At 46.1% G+C, this 20,080-nt stretch overlaps 1 protein-coding gene across 4 annotated transcripts in view; it reads right to left on the bottom strand.

Moving 5' to 3' along the window:
- The window catches only part of LOC132447561 (protein unc-13 homolog B-like), an 85,732-nt gene extending 65,835 nt beyond the window's left edge, over window positions 1-19,897 (bottom strand). For 2 of the 4 annotated variants that reach the window (XM_060038392.1, XM_060038391.1), the window contains exons 1-3: window positions 19,630-19,897; window positions 12,184-12,213; window positions 1,540-1,639 (exon numbers count right to left, since the gene is read on the bottom strand). In XM_060038392.1, the coding sequence (XP_059894375.1) occupies window positions 1,540-1,639; window positions 12,184-12,213; window positions 19,630-19,651 (152 nt within the window). In that variant the 5' untranslated portion in view covers window positions 19,652-19,897. The remainder of the gene's footprint in view (window positions 1-1,539; window positions 1,640-12,183; window positions 12,214-19,629) is intronic. The other 2 variants (XM_060038396.1, XM_060038395.1) reach the window with 1 other exon arrangement.
- Window positions 19,898-20,080: the final 183 nt, after the last annotated feature.

The raw sequence follows: 20,080 nt of genomic DNA on the forward strand, positions 1-20,080 counted from the left end.
TATTTTCCAATTCAGTGGTTATTCCTTTAAACAATGACATATAAAAGGAAAGAGAAAAAAAACATGACCAGTGGGTCTGAAACCTAAATGTGTTTCGACACATTTCAACGTGACGTGCTCAGCCTCACACTAAAATGAAAACACTTCCTCAGGCGTGATCGGGAACTCTACGAGTCCCGCCCGTCGAAACTATCTCTCCAATGTTGTCTTGTACCGATCTGCATGCCAGCTGCAGCATAGTATGCATAGCACTCTACTTCCCGCTATTGGAGACCATACCTGCTCACCACACCAGCCCATCAGGGGACCAGTAGTCCAGTGCTTCTTGATCACCTGCTCTAGGAAGTAAATATAACAATAAATAAATAAATAATAGATAAGCGTAGATAATATAGGAGGCTGCTTCCCTTTTTCTACTGCATAGCAAATCAGTCATGAATGATTTATAAACTGCGCACTATTCAACCTTTTGCTAATAACGCAATACTCAACCTTCTTGCTTTGTTTTATGCTGCTGTTATACGTCGGGCTATTTGGTACCATCGCACTGCTAACCGGGAATCAAACAAAAACCTGGACTAGTAGCAGAGCAGACGTGTACCCGTGGAATCAGAGATTTGTCCAGCAACTAACCAGACGATTACACAAATGAACAAATCCATTTTCAGACATCTTATAGATACATTTCATGTTATTTTGGCAATGTTTTGAAACGTTTTGATTTGTAATGACATAGTCATTACAAGTGCACAGCGCGGTTTTGGCACAAAAATTAATACGTTTTACAATAAACTAACCATATTGACTTGAAAATGAAATTTTACATTCACATACATCATGTGTGTAATTTATGGCACAATTCTAATCGGTGACCGGTGATCACTAAAGACGCAATCACCGGTGAGTGCTGTGTGTCTCGTGGTGTGTACCTGCCGGTCGGGCAACTGCACTCCTCTCTATTTAGCCAATGTTCTGGTCAATATTTCTCGACACAATAGGTTGAATTACAAAAGTAGCCTTTCTTAGACAATAGCCTGACTAAAACGCAATTGAACCGGAGACGTTTCACATTTCAAGAGGCCCCGAAGATACAGTGTTTCGATATGTGATTGGGGGATAGTATTGTGGTCTCTTGTTGCGCATTAAATAGGTTTGAGTGTGTTGTTTGGTATTTCCTGAGCTACACAGGACCTCATAGAACCAAGACACCAGCATCACCAAACAAACGAGAACCCTTTTTTAACCTTTGGAGATGGCAAATGTGACAGATACTTTCAATACAGCTTCAGAAGCAAAAACTAAATACTACGACTGAGGAAATGGTCGGTTGACAAAAATAATTGTGCGCTCCACAATTAATATAAAATCTGATCATTGTTCCCATTACAAAACTAAATGGAAAACATAGACAATTAAATTGACAAAGTAAATAGCTAAAGCTACAGATTGGTTTGAATTGGTTTGTGCTTGTGCTTGTGCTTGTGCGTGTGTGTGTGTGTGTGTGCGTATGCGTGTGTGTTTGTGTGTGTGTGGACTTACAACATGAAGTCCTGCTCCCACCCGGGCTGGTCCCCTCGCACCGTGATGGTCGTGCTCTTGACATTCTGAACCTTCAGCGTCACGTAGCTGTTGAACTTTTCTGGAGGAGCGAGAGAAAAGAGGGCGTTACAACGCAGTACATATTCTACTACTCACTGCTGAGAAAACCCAGAGTTACCACGAACACATTCAAATCCAGAATGATATCCTAGCACCCAGAGTGACAACACATTCCCATCCAGAATGATATCCTAGCACCCAGAGTGACAACACATTCCCATCCAGAATGATATCCTAGCACCCAGAGTGACGACACATTCCCATCCAGAATGATATCCTAGCACCAAGAGTTACGACACATTTGAGAGTGGGCGGCATGTGGCTCAGGAGGTAGGTTCACTCTAACCGGAAGGTTGCTAGTTCGATCTCCAGCTCTTCTTTGTTGAGGTGTCCCTGAGCAAGACACCTCACCCTCACTGCTCCCGACGAGCTAGCTGACGCCTTGCACGTTTGACACCGCCGTCGGTGTGTGAATGTGTGCATGAATGGGTGAATGTTAGGCAGTATTGTGACCATTTTCTGTCTGGGATCAATAAAGTGTTTCATTTGTTGGATTTAACCTTTACTACACTGGGCGAGAAATAGACTATGAGTGAGGAAAGACAGAGGCTGCTGAAAAAAGTCACGTCAAAAAGTCCAATCCCATACCGGGTAATTTAATTATTTTATTAAATTACGAGTTTTTAGAGTGAAATTGTTTTTAGACGGATGTATAGACTTGGGAGAAATACAAGTAACCCAATTCGAAAGTAATTTATTAAAGGCTGCTGGGCTTGTACGGTATAGGCCGGCTGTAAGTGAATGACAACACATCTGACGCAGAAAACAGATGCATTATATACCAGTAGAACCTCATTTCCAACAAAAAAGAGAAAACCTTTCAGAGATTACAAGATAATAATCTTTCCATTATCCCTTTGCCTAGTTCTCTCGTTCTTTCATAGAGATATATATATATATATATATATATATATATATATATATATATATATATATATATATATATATATAAAATAAAAATAACCCTGTTTATTAATAGCTCCTTTTGTGCAAAACAACAATTTAAAGGACATGACACATGAGGAACAAGAAAGTCAAAAATAACGTAACAAAATCTGAAACTTTAGATGAGGACCGGTCTTGATTAGACAAAGGTTGAACAAAAAGTGTGTGTGTGCACATTGTGATGAAAGACACTGACGCGGTGCGTCGCCCTCAGCCCTCTGCCTTCTGCCTTCTCCGTAGCGCGTCCTCCCTCTCCCTGAACCCCCCCCACCCCTCCCTGCGGCTAGGCGCTAGGGATCAGGTCAGCGCTGGGAGCAGAGAGGCAGAACAACCTGTAAAAGGTTTCTGTCAAGACTGATACCATCAGGGGAGGAAGGAGAGGTGAAGGGAGGGCTGAGCGAGACGCAGAGGACTAGGACGGCTCTGAAGCGGTGACTTCATCTCCCAGTACAATAAGCTACGATTACAGGTTCTGGGAAGTCGACCATTACAGTCTGAATGAAAACCAACAGATTATTATTGAAAACAAAACAAGGGTGGGATAGTTTCGAGTCTAGGGTGCTGAGCTCCTATAACCGAAAGGTTATGTAAATGTGACTGTAGGTGGTTCAACACGACAACTCTATCACAAATGAGAAGGAGGAGGCTGCAGGAGGTGAGCTGGAGGACGAGGAGGGAGTGGAGATAAGAGGTGTTGATAGACCTCATTTGCGCTCTCAGCTATGCCAACCCCGCCAGCTGGTTATTCTGCCAAGTTTCAAGATTGAAACGATTATCATGTGAAGCACCGTGAAGCAAGGACTTGTATGATGGTGCACGTAACAAATAAACCTTTGGTTCCTTATGTGTGTAGGTTCTTGTGTGTGTGTGTATGTGCTTCTGTGTCCGGTCTCTGTGTGTATAGATGGGTATGTCCGTGTGTGTGTCGGTGTGTGTGTGTGTGTGTATGTGTGTGTGTGTGTGTATGTGTGTGTGTGTGTGTGTATGTGTGTGTGTGTGCGTGTGTCCGTGTGTGTGTGTCCGTGTGTGTGTGTATGTGTGTGTGTGTGTGTGTCGGTGTGTGCGTGTGTATGTATGTGTGTGTGTGCATGTGTGTGTGTATGTGTGTGTGTGTGTGTCGGTGTGTGCGTGTGTCCGTGTGTGTGTGTATGTGTGTGTGTGTATGTGTATGTGTGTGTGTCGGTGTGTGCGTGTGTCCGTGTGCATGTGTCGGTGTGTGTCGGTGTGTGTGTGTCGGTGTGTGCGTGTGTCCGTGTGTGTGTGTCGGTGTGTGTGTCCGTGTGTGTGTGTGTCGGTGTGTGTGTGTGTGTGTGTGTGTGTCGGTGTGTGCGTGTGTCCGTGTGTGTGTCGGTGTGTGCGTGTGTCCGTGTGTGTGCGTGTGTGGTCTGTGTGTGTGCGTGTGTGTTGGTGTCCAGTGTGCGTGTTTGTTCTGTGTGTGTTTGTTTTGTGTGTGTTCTGTGTCTACGTATGTGTGCTGTGTGTGTGTTCCGTGTGTGAGTGTGTGTGTTCCGTGTGTGAGTGTGTGTGTTCCGTGTGTGAGTGTGTGTGTTCCGTGTGTGAGTGTGTGTGTTCCGTGTGTGAGTGTGTGTGTTCCGTGTGTGTGTTCCGTGTGTGTGTTCCCTGTGTGTGTGTTCCCTGTGTGCGTTCTCTGTGTGTGTTCCCTGTGTGTGTGTTCCCTGTGTGCGTTCTCTGTGTGTGTTCCCTGTGTGTGTGTTCCCTGTGTGTGTGTTCCCTGTGTGCGTTCTCTGTGTGTGTGTTCTGTGTGTGTGTTGTGTGTGCGTTCTCTGTGTGTGTGTGCGTTCTGTGTGCGTGTTGTGTGTGCGTTCTCTGTGTGTGTGCGTGTTGTGTGTGCGTTCTCTGTGTGTGTGCGTGTTGTGTGTGCGTTGTGCGTGTGTGTGTGTGTGTGTGTGACCATTGAGCAGAGAAAATAAATGTGAAGAGCTCTGACTTTGGTGGAAAAGCAAACTGAGTCACCATTTACAACTAAGTAGCCACAAGGGGAGGGCGAACACAATGTCTGTACTGAGTCCACGCACATGGGAGGACCAGGGGGTTATAGGCCAGCTGCCGGTGGGTGTGGTGGGGAGGGGGGTGGCTCCCGGTTGGGGATTAGTACCACCATGACATAATCACTACATTTCATTCCCCGTGAGGAGTGTGCGTACATCCCATGATCCTCTCTGGCTGCTCGTTCCCCTGGTCCAGGCTAGGAGAGAGATCGACCCCCCCCCCCCCCCCCCCCCCCCCTCCCATAACACCTGTGTGATTCTGACCAATTGCGTCGTGACGGCTCGAGGTGCCCAGACACCCCTAGCCCCTACATGGTCTCAGCAGGATGGTGGCTGCCTTGCATGGTGTGTGGAGGCATTGCTTGTAAAGTAATGAGATTTTACTTTATTGATCCCAGACGGGAAATTGAGACGGTGATGGCATCTCCCATATTTGCATGCGTTTGATCAAAAAGGTAATGATATCGTCACCTTAATTACAACATTTATAGAACAAAAATGCTATAAGACCCAACAGATATTAGCAGACCTGTAGAGAAATGTATAACGTGAAGCTCATATATATTGGAATTCCCTGTACGTCACATTGGAAAAAGTTTCTGCTAAATTAAATAACAAATGGTATATATATATAGGCTCAATCTAAAGATATAAATGATATAAGAGGAAGCTTTGCACAAAGGGAAGGTCAGGACTGGTCAAGAATTATCTATTGGTTCAGAGAGTCACCTGACCTTCCTGGTTCCCACGGTAACGGGCGGAAACATTCACTCCAACAGGAACACTACAGTGGTGATAGAGCAAAGGAGGCAAACACAGCTGGTCTGAGAGACGACCGAGAGACCGAGTCCCACAATTTATTCCTCATAACAATACGTTACTCTATTGTTATTTATTAGAAATCGCTAAAATGGTAGACGGACTGATCTAGTGATCCAGAGAGATAGGGGAGTATTTTCAGACCAGTGGTCATTTGAAGCTTCTTTAGAATAATTGCCAGACATTCAACCCTTCTCACACACACACACACACACACACACACACACACACACACACACACACACACACACACACACACACACACACACACACACACACACACACACACACACACACACACACACACACACACACACACAGCAACAGTCGGCTGGTCAGGAGCAGTCATGGTTTTGTGTTTGCTCAATGGCACCTCGACACTCTAGGATCGGAGGATCTAGGGATCAAACCATCACCCTTCCGGTTGCCAGACAACGCGCTCTACCACGAGACAACGTGGCCCTGTAGTTTGTTAAAACCTACCTCTCCAACGAGTCTCTGTGATACCGGAATTATTGTTATTATTAGTTTTAAATTTTTCTTGTTTGTTTTACGTTTAATCACAGTTTTTTCGCAAAAGCAAAATTATAAATAAAGTTGGATTTGTCTTGATTGAGAGTGGATACAACGAGCCCCTAAGGAGCGACACTTAAAGCTTGAACGACTCAAAGCCGTGGTTTCTCCTCCCGGCTCCTAAACACAGCCTGCTCCCCCACCTGTCAGAGCGCTGATAAGACACAGGCAACTAATCACTTAACGTCTTAAAGAGAAGACAAAGGCAGCACCGCAGGGCCAATTATGACAAAAGGAGGTGGAGGGGGGGGGGGCTACAGTCCTGGGGCTAATCAGATACACCCTCCCCCCGACCGAGGGGACCCGGAGCAGCAGGATGTAGGGATTAGATCAGGACCACTCAGGAGGTTTACGGTTCTTGTAAAGAACGCGCCCCACCTGTCATAACAACACACAGATCGCATCTACAGCTCCATTAAGGAGAGGAAACAGACCCAACTAGGGCCGGCCTCCAGTGGCACCGAGTAGTGTAGTATTGCTGGCCATCGGGATCTGTGGTGTTCGTTTGTGTGCACCCACATACACACACAAACAGAATCGCACGCACGCTTGAGGGATATTTGTCCCCCATCCATCCTATTGGTCCCTATTGTGCATGATATATACAAGTACACACACACACACACACACACACACACACACACACACACACACACACTGATGGGGCTGGACCTTTCTCCCACTCTCTCTGACGAGTGTCTTTGTTTGTTATTAATGGATGACGAGCTCCTCCGGTGAATAGTCAGTAACACATGGGCTGGGGAGAGGTGACATTTTAAACCAACACTCTGCTCATCAATGTTTCAGGGAATGAAAGGAAAAGAGGGAGAAAGGTGGGAGGGAAGAATAGAAAGTGTCTGCGGAATAATATTATAGAACTGAAGATGGCACCACTAGCTCTGTTGACATTAAAACCGTTTCCAGAAGGTGAAATGTACGGTGATTATCAGATAAGCCACACGCATACAGACCCCAGGTGCTCACGATAACACAAACACACACTGCTATTGTCCTCTAGTTGTGGCTGTGTTTGATTTAAATAAAGTGATTTGAATGAATGTGGCCATTGGCCAATGGGTGAAATCATAATATGTACCATAAACCTCAGATACATGCTTTGTGTGAGTGTGTGTGTGCGGGTTACAAGAAGGAACAGGGAAATGCACGGTGTGCTGGCAGCCCAATACAAATAGAGACAATGCAAAGACACACAGTACAGTACAGAATGTACTGCACTGGCAGCTCAGTGTGTGTGTGTACTGCATGTGTGTGACTGTATGTGTATGCGTGCACTGTATTTGGGTTGTCTGTCTGTCTGTCTGTCTGTCTGTCTGTCTGTCTGTCTGTCTGTCTGTCTGTCTGTCTGTCTGTCTGTCTGTCTGTCTGTCTGTCTGTCTGTCTGTCTGTCTGTCTGTCTGTCTTGACTCACAGACACAGTGGTATATATTTATGCATCTTGTCTCTGTTCTGAGAGTGAACTGTTGAATGTACTGTTTTGGAGTGAGACCGGATTTTATTTAGAAGGGACGTCTAAATTGAAATCTAGGATACTAAGCAACAGCAGAATCAGTATACTATCATCCTTTGTATGCCTATAACAAGCATACTAAATTCACTTAAGTAGAATTAAAACTACTTCTTCAAAGAAAAAAGCTTTTTATATATTGGAGAGTGTAATTAGCATTAGGGTTATGGTTAAGATTGTTTTGTCAAAATGATACAAGTAATAATTATCCAAATCCACGGCCCGGTTGTTAATTTTGGAGGAGAGTGAATTATAAAAAACACAATGAATTTGTTTGCTGGGTTTTTATTGAATCAGCTACAATTTAATACAAAGACCACTAAAGATCATTATTAAGGAACTTCATGAATTAACTTCAATGCACTAAGGAAAGAGCAAGCAAAGGTCGCACAACACAAATCTCCTCTTGTGGCACCGCGGTGGCGGAACGAGCGCCCTGTCGATGTCAGGACCGCAGAGTCGCTCACCAGCGTCCGCAGGAGACCCATGACTGGCTTGTTGAGTTCACCTGGACTCTGCACAGACTCCCCCTTATCCTCCACCACCCCTCCTCCTCTCCAATCACTTACCCTTATTGTAAGTTATACGCCCTGTCACGTTGTGTAGCATCTTACCCTAGCTATCTTTGTTGTGTAGCAAGCACTAGAACCAGTGCTTGGCACATCCTTACTGTACGATACTTATTGCGACATATTGTTTCTCTTTCTTTTGATTAATGCACTTAAAGAAGTTGCTTTGGATAGAAGCGTCTTATAAATGCTGTAAATGTAAATTATAGCAAAATGAATAAAAAACACTTCCAAGTGAACCCGTTAGTTTCAACCGGAATTCAAACAGTATGAGAATCAAAACAATGCATTTTATGTCGAGAGTTCTAGGGAGGGGGGGTTGGGTTGTTTTATCCCCATGGTTACGACCCACGGAGAATTTGTGATCGTTTTTTAGAACCGCTGTTGTGTAGGAGTTATGGCGTTATACTTTAACAGTCTGCAAAGCTTAAACCTCACTCGTAAAGCAAAGATCAAAATAAAACGCTGCTCAGAACAAGCTCTACAAATCCACACAAACACCATAGTGCTGTGCTAAAGGTGTCCGGGAAGCCTAACCCTCTCTCGGACGCCATCATCAATATCAACGGCTGTCCAGAAGAGTCAGAGAGGCTGAACCATCTCTTGTAGGCCGCGGTCCAGAACTGTACTCTACCACATACACCTCGCCACCGGTGGCCCTTCGTCGTGACAACCACGCGTGTACCAAAAGGCACGCGAACTTCACAAAAAAGTCACTACCCGCGGTCAGACTCTGAGCTCAAACTTGCACAAACCGTTTGGCAGAGAATGACAAAAACATTAAATGTAACTTCTGTTTTCACTCCTGGATATCACGGAAGGATGGATCCGTGACTCGGGAGGGGCTGTGGAAGTTTGCGTCGCAGATTTCAGAAGTCAGAACCAATGCATCCTTGGTTGATACCTTTCAGGGGTTGGTGGGGAAAATACCCTTGGATTGTTTTTGAACCGAGCTATCGGAGGGGATAAAAGGCTGTTAACGCACTGGCCCAGCGTTTCGAGAGGGAGGAAACGAGTCGGGTTAATCATTCTGTAAACAAGACATGAACTAGTTACCCTATTAGCCTTGCGACACGGTGCAGACCAAGCTAGGTGAGAGGGGGAGAGGTGGAGAGAGACGGGAGATAGAGAGAGAGAGAGAGAAACCGCATAAGATGGAAAGAACCCGAGAAAGAGAGGGTGAGACAGAGAGTGAGAGACAGGAACAGAAATAAAAGGTGAGAGAGAAGGAGAGGAAGCTTAAACCTCACTCGCAAAGCTTAAACCTCACTCGTAAAGCAAAGATCAAAATAAAACGCTGCTCAGAACAAGCTCTACAAATCCACACAAACACCATAGTGCTGTACTAAAGGTGTCCGGGAAGCCTAATCCTCTCTCGGACGCCATCATCAATATCAACGGCTGTCCAGAAGAGTCAGAGAGGCTGAACCATCTCTTATAGGCCGCGGTCCAGAACTGTACTCTACCACATACATAGAGAGAGAGAAACAGCATAAGATGGAAAGAACCCGAGAAAGAGAGGGTGAGACAGAGAGTGAGAGACAGGAACAGAAATAAAAGGTGAGAGAGAAGGAGAGGAAGGGACCAAAAAAAGGGAGATGGCAAGACTGCAACAGATCGAGGGAGAAGGAAGACAGACAGAGAGCCAAAGCAATGCCAGAGCGAGAGAGAGGCAGATCCTCCCTGCTTCCTTCTCAGACCAGTGGGGGCGAATAAATGACAAGCTGTTAAGTGTCAGCATGTGACTGATTCTCAGTTTGTGGGGCCCTGGTGGGCCTCTGTGGGGGAGAAGGGCTCTCACGTTCACGGTCGACACCACCTTCCAAGCTACAGACTTTAAACAGTGATTGCTCTCAGTCTCAGGCAGGTGTCTCCGATGGTTAGGGTTGGGGGGTGGTGTGGTGTAGTGGGGGGCGGGTGTCTCTTGGGCAGGGTGTAGGGGAGGCTGGGGAAGGCCTGGGTTAGGCTGGAGGGGAGGGAGGGAGGGAGGTGGGGGGAGGCCTGGGTTAGGCTGGAGGGGAGGGAGGGAGGGAGGTGGGGAGGTGGGGGAGGCCTGGGTTAGGGTGGAGGGGAGGGAGGGAGGGAGGGGAAGAGAGCAGAGAACCAGAAACAGAACAAACAAACAAACAGAAAATGGATGACATCCTTGGAACAATACACCCCGATACTATCTCTCTAGATCACTCAGGAAGTACATCATAACCTAGTAAGAACCCCCGCCGCAACCCATATTATATCGACCTATAGGGGATGAGGAGGTGGCAGTGGTGTCCAATCATTAGCTCTGTGATCCCTCTCACGCCCAGGTCGGGCGAGGCCAGAGAGAGAGTGAAAGTGAAACGGCAACGCCATTAGACTCAATGTCCCAGACTGATATCGTTGTGGAAACAGAGAGCAGCTTAAAGGAGCAGAGCTGAACATGAGAAGGATTTACCAAGATGGGAGCCAGAGGGCAGTGGGTCTTACCAGCGGTGATCTCAGGTCACCTGCGTGGCTTCTCGCCCGAGGAGATGAAGGTGTTACACGATGCTAAATAAAGTCAAATAACGCAATCCCATCTTCAGGGATTGAACAATCTCCGACGGGTTGACCTCCAAATGAAGGTCCCGAAAACATTATAACTGAATGTGGAGAATTGAGATATCCAATACCGTTTCAATTAAACAATCTTTTTCTTTACAAAATTCCACTTTTGGTTGGGTAATGTTTCAGATTTCTTTTAAATTGACAAAATCATGCGTTCCAGGAGGAACTTTGAGGAACGAGTTCCCATGGCTCCTACTGATAGTCACTGCCAAATAAATAAAGAATCAACCAAATCCCAAAGGTCAATTCAGTTATGGCGGAAACTACTACTACCCCTCCCATCAGCGCACTCGGACCCGGCCACAGGTCCACGTTAAACATCTGCAACCAACGGATTCAGTTCAATGCACAGGACATGCCTGCTCATCAACAGGAAATAAGGTTGTCACAGGATCTAGAGCAGGGCTATTCAACCTCCTTAACAAGTGGGCCAAAAAGGAAAACCGCTGGTGGTTCATGGGCCACACATACAAAACTTATAATGTCAATTAATCGATCAAGTAATCGATACCTCACGCCCATCCCTAGTTCATATGTTGTAAGGCCAATCCTGAGACACTCATGCAGCTTCTCACTGGTCATGGAGCAACGTACCCTTGTTTTTTCATATGAGAAAACTGGCAGCAAACAAGCCGTGATTTGAGTTGTAGTGCCTCTTCACCTTGTATTCCTTCATCATGGAAATGGCTTTGTTGCACACTAAACACACCGGTTTACTACTTGTGGCGGATGGCAAAGTAAATAAATATTTTTCAGTCCAAATCGTTTTGAATTGGCGTTTTTCAACATCAACCTTACGTTTTTTGGCTTGGAAAGAGACATCTTGGAGCTTTTGTTAGCCTTGCTAAAGTGAGTTTCTCCGTGGTCCGCAAGCATAAAATGCAAAGTGAGCTTGATTGAGGCAATGGCAGGTGTAGACAGAGCGGGTGTAATCCTGTTGCCGTAGCATACTTTGCGTTTATTGGCTGGTCATATATATTACACACGCAAACCTGATTTGCAGGCAACAATTTTCCAATATATATATATATATATATATTTTTTTTATTAGGTCTGCAGGCAACCTCTTGCGGGCCATAAAATAAATAAGAAGGGCCGTATTCGGCCCGCGGGCCGCTAGTTGAATAGGCCTGATCTAGAGGCCCTAGGTCATTAGCAGCTAGCAAAGCTGTTAGGTAGCCGAGCGTAAAAAACAAGATGTTCCTTGAAAGTTGTTGGTAAAATACTTTGATATTGGTCGGAGCATAGTAGTTGAAAAGAGTTTGACTCTGAGCCGGAACATTCAGGGTCTGAACCCTTATGTCTGTAGTCTACCTGTAGGCATCACTGAGAAACCCCTCACTGGCCCCTGCTCCTCAATGACATGCATCTGAATTCATTGTAAGTGGATTTGAATGAAAGGATTGAAGTCAAGGATGACTTGAGTGAATGGAAAGTGTCTGAACAAAATGGGTGTTAATGCATGAAATGTGGTCGTGATAGAGTGATTAAAACTCACCCGGAGGTCCCTGGAGCTTGGCTTTTTTAACTGCAACGAAAAAAGAGAAAAATGTGTTAAAACAGTCAACACTGAGAACCAGGTAAGCATACAATCAACACTGGATTAACAGCAAAAAAACACACGTGCTGCAAGACCTAGTTTAACAAACAACCTGCAAACAGTACAGCTGGAGAGAAGTCCAAAGACAGGGTTACTTTATATATTTTTAAATAATTTTAAGTGAAAAGGGAGAGTATTTTCTGAAGATAGGGTATTAATCTATCTACGGTACGGTAGGGGTTATTGTTGTGTCGTGTAAAAATAAGATCAGATATTATTTCAAGATATGTAAAATCAGAACTGTTTAACAGGAAGGGAAAAACAACAAGGCATGACATCCTTCAGGGAAGCAGACCAACCGTGTTGGTGCCATTCATTCACATTCAGACCGTCCGTTCAGAACCAGATACACCAGATACAGACAGCCATGGTCAAAACAAAGTCTGAATAACACATAAAAAAAAGCATAGTTTCGTGTCGCTTCTCCCCTTCACAGGCTTACACGGAATCGTAAATGGACTGCATTTTATATAGTGCTTTTCTAACCAGTGGCCACTCAATGCGCTGTCCAATATTGCCTAACAATCACCCATTCATATACGTATTCACACACGGACGGCGTTGTCAGCCATATAGGATGACAGCCAGCCCGTCGGGAGCACCTCGACACTCAGCTAGGAGGAGACGGGGATCGAACTAGCAACCTTCTGGTTACCAGCCAACCCGCCCTACCCCATGAGCCACGTGCCGCCCATGAAAGGCTAAGCGCATCGTATCTGAATGCTTAACGTTACGGTTTCTACATCTGAGTACGGCTCTGTCAGCGCTCCAACTCGCTGGAGGATTAATCCATATGTCACTCCGTGAACCATGGAGGGCCGTCCCTTCAAAACCACTCCCTCGGGCCAGCGTCCTGGTAATCCTCGTGTCCAGGGCCGGGTCAGCGCCGGGGCCGGGGGGACGAGCAGGTCTCCTGACTGAGTGCCGCCTGATTGAATCATCTGAATTGATGCATAGTTTTTCATTATGTGAAGTATACGTTGTGCCACACTCTTATTATGCTCTTATTCTGGGCCCTTCTTGGGTCCATTTAAATACCGAATTGATACTAAATGGAGTTTGTTTATCTAACGCAAGTCGCTGTGCTAGGCGACGCAAATATTCAGGTGGTTTTGTTTAACATTGGTAGGTAGCGGTGTGTAAGGAACGCGTGACTAGTTGGGCTGAGCACCCCGATTATCCGAGTCCCCATGGCACCCCGAGCCCCCCCCCCAGCACCCCGAGCGAGCACCCTGAGCCCCAAAAGCACCCATAGCACCCTGACCCTCCCGAGCCCCCCAGAGCACCCCAAATCTGCCTTGGTTCAGCAAAGAGTACGCTGTCACAGAACAACAAGTGACACAAAACAGTGCGTTTTTCGGTGCGTTATTCCGGCTTTGCGTTTCCCATGGCTGTCTGTAATGTATCTGGTGCATCTGATTCTGGATGGATGGTTTGCATATGAATGAATGGCACCAACGCTGTTGATCTGCTTCCCTGGTGGTTGTGCAACACCTGAATGATGTCATGCCTTGTTGTTTTTTCCCTTCCTGTTAAACAGTACTGATTACATATCCTGACATAATATCTGATCTTATTTTCTTTTATTTTGATTTCAATCAGTTTCTCAAAGTCTGCCTTTAGTCCTTGTCTTAATATACCGCAGACCACCCAGAGGTTAATAAAATATCCAGCGTAAAGATCAACGGAAGTTTCAGCCCAACAACAACGAGAACCACAGGGTAGGCAGAACAGCCGAGACAGACCGCTACAGGTGTAAACACTAGGGGTGGGAATCAAAGGGTACCTCACGATACGATATGCAATACATGTCCCACCCCGATAATATCGTGATACGGCGATTCTTCGAACATCAATACGTTTCTAGCCAATCCTATAACTATACATGAAGATATTTGTCTATTGATGAATATAAAATGACCATGGAAAGGTAACGTGGATGTAACTGGATTTCGATCTTTATTCATGGTACAAACTGAGTTTTTCAGTGACTCGTCTTTCTTTACTTAACTTCCGTTCAAGTCTCCCTCATTCATGTGTGGAGCACCTCCTCGAGCAGCAATGAAGTAGGATTGCTGGCAGCAGGGAATCTGTTTAGAGCGCCTTATTTTGTTAATTAAAAGATCAATATTTGGGTCGATATTTTCGTCTAACTCTTCAGGAATAAAGCATAACAATGCCCAAAAAACTATATTAATATCAATATTTGGCGGCAGTGTATCGATTCTCATATCGCACGAATATATATCGCCATTTTGATACTTTGTCCCACCCCTCGTAAAAACCGACTGAAACAACCAGGTCATGTGCGCGTTGTTTTCCCGCAAGCGCCGCCCACTAAGGGAGACGCGCCCCGCCCCAAGCAGCGGTTTGGGCGGGGAGAGTGCACTGCTTTGGTTTAATTTTAGATCATCTTTGCTTTACTTTCTCCCTCTGGACAATGATGGTGATGGGATTGGGAGGCGCTTTGCAGGGGGATTATTGGAGCTTGTAGCCACAGCAGCTAAGTAGCATGGGAGGGTGTGAGGCTAAACCGCTGCCCGGCCAGCGAGCCGGGCGGCTGGGGAGTGCAGATGGCTCGTCTCAGAGAGGACTCCGAGGCCCTGCCTGCCTGACATGATGGCCCACATAGGATGCAGGGAAGTGCTATACATAGAGATAACAAAATGGAAAATGGAATAGTCACGTAATTCAATTAAATCTCATATTTGATTGATCGTATTATTTGATTTTACAATTCATAATATCAATAAGTTAAATAAACACAACGTAGTACAACTACATAAAACTGAATAAACTCAAAATAACCCAATGGCAGAAACCACTGGTCGCTGTTTGTGCTCCCTTTCAGGTGTTTTCATCTCAAGCAGTTGCTATGCGGTGTCAACGCACAACAGTGTGACAAACACATGCAGAGATGACACGAGCACTACTCCTATCCTCATAAGCAGCCCAAAACACAGACGGAAAGCACCACGGCTGGCCCCCTGGAAGACAGCGAGGGCAGACGTAAAGGAACCTGCCATCAGCTGACTAAATAAAACCAGTTTCCTATTCCACCAGAGAACTTCCTGCTTTGGACATTCCTCCGTGCAAAGGAAAGTGGTCCGGGTAAAAAGTGTGGAGGCGTGACTATGATGGTTCGGTGACCCGAGGCCCTTAGGACGTTGCCGTAGGATACACGAAGCACTCCAAGAATGTTGAACTACACTTTGTCTTTCCTGCTCCGGTTTCGGTATGATAGACTCGTGAAAGGAGGTACACATATTTGCTCATCTGTACGACACATGACACGCGTTCTAAAGTTCCCCAGATGTTACTGTTCCGTAACATTTTGAGAATCACAAGCCGAGGCACCACCACAGACCCACTGCGTTTCTACGGCAACCGTTCTACGCAGTAGTATCATTTGGGCTTAAAGGTTTGTCGTCAGTCTTTCCGAATGCAGGGTTTAATCAACCGGTGTGTCCTGCTCATCTTAATGCGGGCCGTGAGAGTTTCCATGACGTCATAGTGTCCACAGCGAGCGTCACGCTCTGCCCCGCTGCAGACGAGTGCTCCAGAGGGTGACCAACCGAGGGCCCGATGGTGGGAAGAGATGTACTCTCAGAACCACCCCCCCTTCAGTCAGGAGGGACACTTTCACATCAGGAAATGGGGTTGGTTAACCATCTACTTTGTGTTGACCTCTATTGTTGGAGAATAAAAGTGACTCATTTCAGAGTCGTCGCTATAATAAGGACTATTTCATTGTTTTTCTGAGCAGATTAAGATCTAGATACAGATCATTATAAGCAGGTTTTACGGTACCCTGCTTAACAGTGACAGAAAGATAACGGGGAGAGATTGGGGATTGAAACCAGAACATCGTAGCCTCTACATCCTTCTGCCATCCCGATCCATTTTCCACAACAAAGAGGAAGGCTTCGACCATCCGCTTAGATATTGCCAGCATAAACCGGTGATATACAATGCACAATATGCATATTAAAATCAGCATTCTCAACAGAAAATACGATACTGAATTAAAATCAAATTCTGGATCAGTTCCACATGGTTAATACGTAGTCACGCTGTGTGAACTGTGTGTATTGTCCTCTAACGATTAAAGCAAACAGACTCTCAATCACTAAACGGCTGTCAAACATGGTGGTGTTGAATCAAAGTACAGTTCACATTACACCTGGCAATGTTAAATACACAAACAGTCACATCACAACTGATATCTAAAAGCTTCTAGTGGAAATGTACCAAATATGGCCCATTTCTTTATAGAAATAATTATGTAATCATAACGGAAGTGAGATAAGACAACCGGATGTGATGCTAGCCCTAGCGAACAGCTGGATTTATCTGCATTTAGTACTGGCTGACCTGGGGGGGAGGAGTCTGAATGACGAGAGAGAAAGAGCGACAGAGTGAGAGAAAGTAACAGATGGCCAGGGGATTACACCCACAATCTCTAAGCCCTCTCTCTCTCCCTCCATTCCTCTGTGTCTCTCTCCGCCTGATATATTTTTATGCTTCCAATGATTATTCTCAATCTATGTGTACATTTTGCTCTCTGTGCTACAATGAGCAGGTTCAAAGCTAATGGACTTGATTAAATCATGCATCACACACATCCACACCCACACCAACGCACACACACACACACCAACCACCAACCATCCACACCTACTGCAAATGTGTTGATGAAAAGTGATAAAACATGGTAATACGCCAGATGCAAGTTAACATATTTTGGTTTTGAGCAACCCTTCCGAATGGATCTATGCAACACAAAGATGGCATGATTAAAAATATATATTTTTTGACCAAGATGTGACTAGCGCCAGAGACACCATTATTTACCCGAATTTCGTTTGAAACGTCTCCTCAAAGTTTCTTTCTGTAGACTTCCGCCTTGTCACGAATGCGTTGTCGTACACGTTGCTATTTAAACATCACGACTGGGGAAAGCATTGTGCTATTCACAGAGTCCAGCATTGTGCTTTTCAATGAATCCCTGAGGGGTGTCAGAAATGAGTTCAACTCATAACAAACGCAGTGTTCAATAAAAAGGGTACCTTCTGACAAGATCAAGGGCTCTGCTTTCTTTCCCTTATAATTCTAGATACAAATGGATAATAATAATCTGTTAAATTCCTTTCTTCTCCCTGAAACGTTGGAATTCTTATTTTAAAATTAAGATGACTAATGTCAGATTTTGTGAATGTTGAACAAAAGCCCTCTCCCACCTAATTCTCTCCCTCTCTCCCTCTCTCCCTCTCTCTCCCTCTCCCCCTCTCCCCCTCTCTCTCTCTCTCTCTCTCTCTCTCTCTCAAAGAATTGGCTCTCTCTCTCTCTCAAAGAATTGGCTGTCAGTTGTCCTGTATCAACAAACTACCCGACTGTACAGACGGAAGAGAGCCACAGAAAGGAGTGCGCTGCCAAATCCTAACAGTATTTTTTGAGGCCATGTGGCCCTTTCAGTTCAGGTCTTCTTTAGAGCGGACATCAATACCCCGGACTTCTGGATTACATCCAGACACTACGTCATAATTCCCAAGCGAATTATATGCGACTCTATTTGTTTAAATGTCAAATGTTCAAATCTTTTATCCACCATCTGCTGGTGGTGATGGGTGCTCATTTCAGACAGCACATCATGCTAATAGCCGTCCAAACAGCCCTAGTGTCTTCAGAGACATGGAGACAGAGGAAGGGTGGGGTGATGGTGGAGTGGTAGTGGGTCGGAGGAGAGGAGGTGTTGGCGGTGCTGGGAGGAGGGAAGTTGGGGTGGTGGTAGATTGTGGTGTTTGGAAAAAGAGGAGGCAAGGTTGTGGTGGGGGAGATGGTGGTGGTGGTGGTTGTGGTGGGAGAGAGGGTGGTAGGTGGTGAACTGGGAGATGGTAGTGGTGGTGGTCGTGGTGGGTGAGATGGTGGTGGTGGTGGTGGTGGTGGTTGTGGTTGGAGAGATGGTGGTGGTGGTTGTGGTGGGAGAGAGGGTGGTAGGTGGTGGACGGGGAGATGGTAGTGGTGGTTGAGTGGTGTGTGATATGGTGGTGGTTGGTGGGGGTGATGGGTGAGATGGTGGTGGTGGTGGTGGTGGTGGTGGTGGTGGTGGTGGTGGTGGTGGTGGTGGTGGTGGTGGGGGAGATGTTAGTAGGTAGGGGTGATGGGGGAGATGGTGGTAGTGGTGGGGGAGATGGTAGTAGGTAGGGGTGATGGGGGAGGTGGTGGTGGTGGTGGTGGTGGTGGTGGTGGTGGTGGTGGTGGTGGTGGTGGTGGTGGTGGTGGTGGTGGTGGTGGTGGTGGTGGGGGAGATGTTAGTAGGTAGGGGTGATGGGGGAGATGGTGGTAGTGGTGGGGGAGATGGTAGTAGGTAGGGGTGATGGGGGAGGTGGTGGTGGTGGTGGTGGTGGTGGTGGTGGTGGTGGTGGTGGTGGTGGTGGTGGTGGCTGAGCGGGCAGTGAGGGAAATAGCAGTGGTGTTGGGGAGAGAGAAGTTGGGGTGGTGGAAGCGTGATGGGGAGAGGGAGATGGTAGGGGGGGGGGGAATATGGTGAGGTTGTGTCATGTAGGGATCACAGGGTCCACACACGAGAAGCATTCAACCCTGCATCGATCAACAGCAAACACACAAGTTGCCATGGTGAAGAGCCCTTTTTTCCAACCAGCAAGAAATAAACAACATGGGCAGGCTGAGTATAGACTCACCTACACATCTCTTAAATAGCGACTGTTTCTATTGACTAACAGTCTGTCTGTCTGTCTGTCACACCATAATCATAACAAACAAATGAAAACCTACAAAGTTCTGGGTTCACACTAGTTTGTGGAAATCGGTTTATTTGTTGAGTGATTACATTTCTAGTCTGCGCCTAGTTAGACAACAAAAACATACCTTCCATTTCAACAAAGTAAGGCCTAAAATAAAGCGCATTATTAATATCAATGCAATGTTGTGGTATTGATGACAAACACAAACTGTAGGACTTGAGAGTGTACAAAATAAAGAAAAGGTTCTTATGCTCTAAAATCGTCAGATAAACAAAGAAAATGTTAAAGAAATTGTGACCAAATGTTATCTATGTTTAACAGCTGGCGGCACGGAATAAACACTACAGTGCAAACACAAATAATCACAACCAGCGCAAACACAAACAGACACTGTCCGCTCTTGACAGCAGGTCAAATCAGAGGCTCCCTGCTCCAACTCCCCGAGGGACAAACTGTCTGTAGACGCTCATTCAGTCACCAATACACCCTACAGGTAGTTTATAGTGAACTCATTAAAACCTACAATCTTAAACAGATGATTGATGCACTTTGCGTCCGAATGCAAAAAGTGGTTGCTTACCTCTGACGCACAGTAACGACATGACAGGAGATCAGGAGCGACAAATCCAGTAGTTTCACAAATCACGGAGAGGACCGAGAAAACATAAACTGTGCGCTGACATCCTAGTTCGTAAACTGTCTCTGCGGTGGTCCACTTTTGTCCTCTTCTTGGCGTCGACTTGTTTTCATTTACAGCCGCTTCTCAAGTAGTGTCTGGGCAGAGAGCAGGTGCCCCCTGCCGCGGCCCCGCCATGATCAAACTAAACGCACCTGAGGAGACGCCGGCGAGGAGGCGGCGCTTACGGTCTGATGGTAATGAGCGTCTGACTAGGCCAATGAGCGGGCGTGTTTTGGCTGAGTATAGGGCGGGCCCCTCTCAGACGCCTCGGACCAATCAGCGGTCGTTCCCCGACCTCCAGGTTGATGGAACAGGTGGTGACGTCACGCAGTGTTGGAGAAAATAGTCTGAA

This window comes from Gadus macrocephalus, chromosome 19 (assembly GCF_031168955.1).
Source record: "Gadus macrocephalus chromosome 19, ASM3116895v1".
In the NCBI taxonomy this organism is placed as follows: domain Eukaryota; kingdom Metazoa; phylum Chordata; class Actinopteri; order Gadiformes; family Gadidae; genus Gadus; species Gadus macrocephalus.